Source organism: Arachis stenosperma, chromosome 5, assembly GCF_014773155.1.
Source record: "Arachis stenosperma cultivar V10309 chromosome 5, arast.V10309.gnm1.PFL2, whole genome shotgun sequence".
Lineage (NCBI taxonomy): Eukaryota > Viridiplantae > Streptophyta > Magnoliopsida > Fabales > Fabaceae > Arachis > Arachis stenosperma.
The window spans coordinates 128,880,768-128,885,617 of NC_080381.1; the positions used below are offsets into that span (position 1 = coordinate 128,880,768).

General features: G+C 34.2%; 1 protein-coding gene across 1 annotated transcript; it reads right to left on the reverse strand.

Moving 5' to 3' along the window:
• LOC130982088 (glycosylinositol phosphorylceramide mannosyl transferase 1-like) lies at nucleotides 1-3,971 on the reverse strand. Its single transcript, XM_057905945.1, has 5 exons — nucleotides 3,308-3,971; nucleotides 2,276-2,672; nucleotides 1,508-1,671; nucleotides 1,332-1,402; nucleotides 1-443 (listed from the first exon to the last, which is right to left on the reverse strand). The coding sequence occupies exons 1-5, from the start codon at nucleotides 3,505-3,507 to the stop codon at nucleotides 283-285; spliced, it is 993 nt and encodes a 330-aa protein (XP_057761928.1). The 5' UTR covers nucleotides 3,508-3,971; the 3' UTR covers nucleotides 1-282.
• Between the last annotated feature and the right edge of the window lie 879 nt (nucleotides 3,972-4,850).

Below are 4,850 nucleotides of genomic sequence, written 5' to 3' on the forward strand. Positions count from 1 at the left end.
TATAAAGAAGTGTCTTTGCTAAGGGTGTAATACCCCCTCTATATTTTACAATCAAATTCATAATATTTTGGTTTCGGAACAAAAAGCACCATGCTGTTGTGCTTGTATTACAGACAATAATACAAGAAATCAATCTAAGGAATCTGCTAGCTATCCTTACTAAGTGCATGAATTGTGTGCAAGATTCACAATATTATACAGCTCTGTAACTACAGTGAAATCAAGTAACCCAACTAACTAACATTGAAATTTCTATAAAAACTATAACATGAAAATCTAGCTTCACCAAAACCAAATATTGCGACTATCAACTGCCTTCACTGAGGTAGACACCAATGGCATCCTTCCAAACACAGAAGCAAACCTGTTGACGCATTCACTTCTTTTTTCACTGTGACCTCCCAAACTGCTGATTCCAGTTGATCCAATCTCAAATATCTTTCCTGTAACAAAGAATGATTAAGTTAACAAACTTGTGTACTAAGGTGGTATAAACAAGATGGTTCAAGAGGGGCATTGGTAATGTTCACTACGCGTTACGAACATTGGAATCATGGACAACATTAAAACAAGGCTTAGATGGAGCATGGCGACCAGGTACTCTTTCCGCTTCTTTCTTATTTGTCACTGTCACCTTTTGGTACATCGTCAGTGACAGTAACGAATAAAAAGAAACGGAAGAATGTACATATTAACCCAGAAATGTACTTGAGCAGAAGGACTTGAGTGAGAATAAAAAATGTCAAATTGATAACAAAACACAAGCAATTTCATTGCTTTCAAAGCAAGTTGCACTACCACGGCTAACCGTGCATTGCAGAATTCTTTGATAGAAAGGACAAAAAAGGAATCAATACTGTAAATTGTTGAAATATATGATAGAGCTTTGAAGTAAGAGACAAGGATAAGAAGGTGCAGTTAGTCAAGGTGAGTTATACTTAAAACCTTTACTAGTCATTACAGCTTCATCCGTTTAGCAGTGCTTAAGGGTATAGATCTGTTCTTATTCAGACAAGATCAAAAACCATTTTATCATGTTATGCAAGACACATGAAAACAACCTCCAAATAAACATGACAAAGGTAGGAATTACAAGTAGCTTTAGCAATCAATAAGTATTACTCCCTAAAGCAAATGGGCTAATTTTAGCTAAACGACAAATCACTTGGAACAAGGGAATTATATACATTGAGCTAGTGTGGGAAAGGAACTTTCCAAGTGAACAAAATAAGCAAAAGGAAAAATAAAATAAATTATCCAATTCCTACGCAATTACTATTTGGTATTTTTTAATTAAAAGCATAAAATGCATTCAGGTATTCAACAATTACCTTTAACCCATATGGGGGGTGCACCAGTTGCGTTTGCAACAAGGAAAGACATTGCAATATCTTCACAGTTCCTGGGTATTAAGAAAACAATAAAAGAAGTTGGAATCGACAATATGGAATGTTTAAACTTCATAAACAAGAAAGCAGTGAATGATTGATTAGCTGAAAAGAACAACCTGTTCTTAGTTATATATTCTTTAAGTGACGTTGGCATTTGATTTGTGTAGAGAATGAAGTACTTTTTGTGAAAAAATGCTGCCTTGGAGAGCACCATGCTGTATGTACCCGTCCACCACACGGACCACCATCCACCATATTTAAATTTTGAGCCGCCGCCTTTCTGCAAGCACATTGAATAACTAGAAGATTAGCTTAAGATGCTTTTGATATTTTACAAAGAAATATTAATAAAGTAAATGTGTAATGAACTGCAGAATTATGAATTAACCTTCAACTAATCTTAAGCTCACGTCAAGTTTATAGGTGCAACAAACAAAACTACCAGGTTTTACAAGGATGGACATAAGATAGAGTGATGAAATCCCTTCTTCTCTGACTAAAGTCCAGCTAATTAGCTTTCCCATCCCTTAGAATTAGATTGCCACTAGTAACAATATAAAAAGTCCTCAGTTTGTGAGGATCGAATATCTTAACTAAAGATTTAAAAACTATGCCTCTCTTGATGGCAATTAATAGGCATGCAAAAATTTGGAATGGAGCTTCACTTTATGTTTCAAAAGACTGCTTCCTGTGTTTTGAAAAGCTGCATATTAGACTCCAAACGATGAAGAGCAAAACAACGAACAAGAAACAATGCATGAAAATTCCAATAAGAAAAGTATGGGCTTGGTCGTTGCTCAACAAAAGTATAAGCACAGAAAGAAATATAGTGAAACAAAATCATCAAAAACATTTTGCATTGGGTGAAGTTAGATAAACCATACCGAGTAATCAACCCAATGGACACGAGGTACAAACCCCACCATTGTATCAGGTGCACTTAGCCAAACATCAAATGCAAACTCCACAGAAGAGCAAGGGAATATGACATCATCATCAATTGAGAAGACAGCATCGGACTCTAGATCTTTAATTTCCTTGAACCTGTTGTTCAGGCTATCCTCCTTGTTGATGTCAAACTTCAATTTGACTTGGTGCCCATCTTTAGGCACGGACTTCACCACGTGGTATAGATATTTCAGAAGAGAATCCGAAGGCGGATCTGGTTCGCTCCACACAATATGCACTGAATCAAGGCGAGGACATGATGAGTAATGCTTGATGGACTGCTTAAGAAGATCATATCTCTTCCATGTGTTCATCACTATTGAGTACCCTTTCCTTTGAACAAAAACACAACACAAGCCTAGAATTCACTTTGCTGACGTTTACAAGCAACATAATCTCAGAACACCAGTTAAGAAAATAAGTTCAACATGAAAACACCAATACTAAGATGATTTTGATTTCTGGTATCCAATCAAGTACTACCTCATAGATAAAAGGTGTTAAGCTAGATGCTGTTTAATAAGAAATGTTCAGCATAATTTAAAAAAAAACAAAACAAAAAACTTTTTGTCATTTTCTATAGCTTTTCGTCCAGCAGCTTGAACTTGAATCTAACATGGATCTCTCTCTTGTGAAACAAACAAAGTACTAAAATACAAGTTCCTCAGTGGTCGTTTAATGTAGAATCTGTTTACCTTTTTATGGAAGCTAAGAACCTCTAAGGAAAGCCTAGAATTGTTACTTTAACACTCTACACGTTCATTATTAAACTCAAAAACTTTCATAAAAAACAGATTTCTCACCAATAAACATAGCAATTTTTATTCTTATTTTAATTTATTTCTCCAATTAAGTTGGCCTGAATTGAAAAAAAATAAAAATAAATAACAAGCATATATTAAGCAATTAACATATTAACAAATATGATTAAGTAATCAAAAGGAAAAAAAGCGTATTGTAGTTAGAACCTGAAATCAGGGCCATAATAGGGAGCAGGTGCTTGATTATTCCAAAGGAAGAAGCTGGAAGCACTTGTGGAAAACACGATTAGCGTAAGCCCGACGCAGAAGAAGAGGAGGAGCTTGATCTTGAACGATTTAACGGCTGAGATCGCGAGCAGGCGGACCCTCTGCTCAATCCAACGGTTGAAAAAGTAGCTCCCTCTCATCTCATCACCCGAGGAGAAAAGAAAAGCAAATAGTTTGTTTAGTTTTTCCGTTTTCCGTTAGGCCGTTACGTATTGTCAACTGCGGAGAAAGCCGGATCCCCCTTCTGATGAGTCGAACCGAACCGGTCTGGTTCTCTCCGTGGCCGAGCCAGAGAAGAAAAGGAGGACGTGAATGGTGTTTAGGGAGAAAGTGGAACGGGGAAGACCGGAAGACGGGAAGAGTTTGTTACTATTTTAATTTTATTTTTTTTTCTTCCTTTCTTTTTTAGCTATGTGAAAGAGGGAACGCAGAATGAACGTGGCAGGGGGAGTAGTTGATAATATGTTGATATTGTTGTTGTTCACGTTTTGTTGTCGTCAGTGTTTTTCAGAAGAGTCAGGCATGGCAGGGACAGCGGAGATTCATGCCTTTTCATTGGTAGTCCTTCAACAACATTTTGGAGAGGGCATGCCTCACTCACTTCTATTCTTTTAAAAAAAATCCAAAAATAAATAAATAGATAAGTCGAAAGATAATCAACAAACGATTGACGATGGTTATTAATTGATAATATCGGTTAATAACAATAGTAAACATTCTCATGAGTCACTAACAAATTTTAAAGTAGATATTTTTATTTTTTAAAAATATTCAAGAATTTTTTTCGATTAAATCAAACGATTTTTGAGTCGCTTTTAATCAAATTTTCAACGTATGTGTTAGATAAAAAAATTAAAAATAAATTTTATTATAAGACAATTAAATTTTAAAAAATATATTTTAAAAAAAATTAATCTCTTTTTAAAATAAGAGATAAATAAATTTATTCGATAGAAATAATTTTCAAAAATTTTAAAAAAATAAAAATTTATTAAGAACTGAGAATCAATTGTCTGAAAACAAAGAGATGAAAATAAAGATGGAACACTAATAATATTTTGAATAACAAAAAGATTTTTACCTGAGATCAATATGTCATCTAAATAGCAATTGATTTTTTTATATAAAAAAATATTGGTATTTTTGTTGGAAATGAGATTATTTAACGTAATTACAGGTAAGTAAATTTTATAGGTGAGAAGTCAATACATGGGAGCATGTTGGATATATGGCAATATCCTGACCAACACGTGAGAGACGTGTTGAATATGTGACAACATCTTGGCCAACATATGAGGGGAGTATTGAAACACGTGGGAGTATGTTGAATAATTTTTACAATACTGTAATACACTTCAAATGTCAATATTCAACCAAAATACTATCTCCATTTCTATATTAAAAATAATTTCTGATATCTACATACACTAAAATTTAGAATTGGTACCATTGTTCTTAAAAAACAAAGAGAGGTCTGATCGAA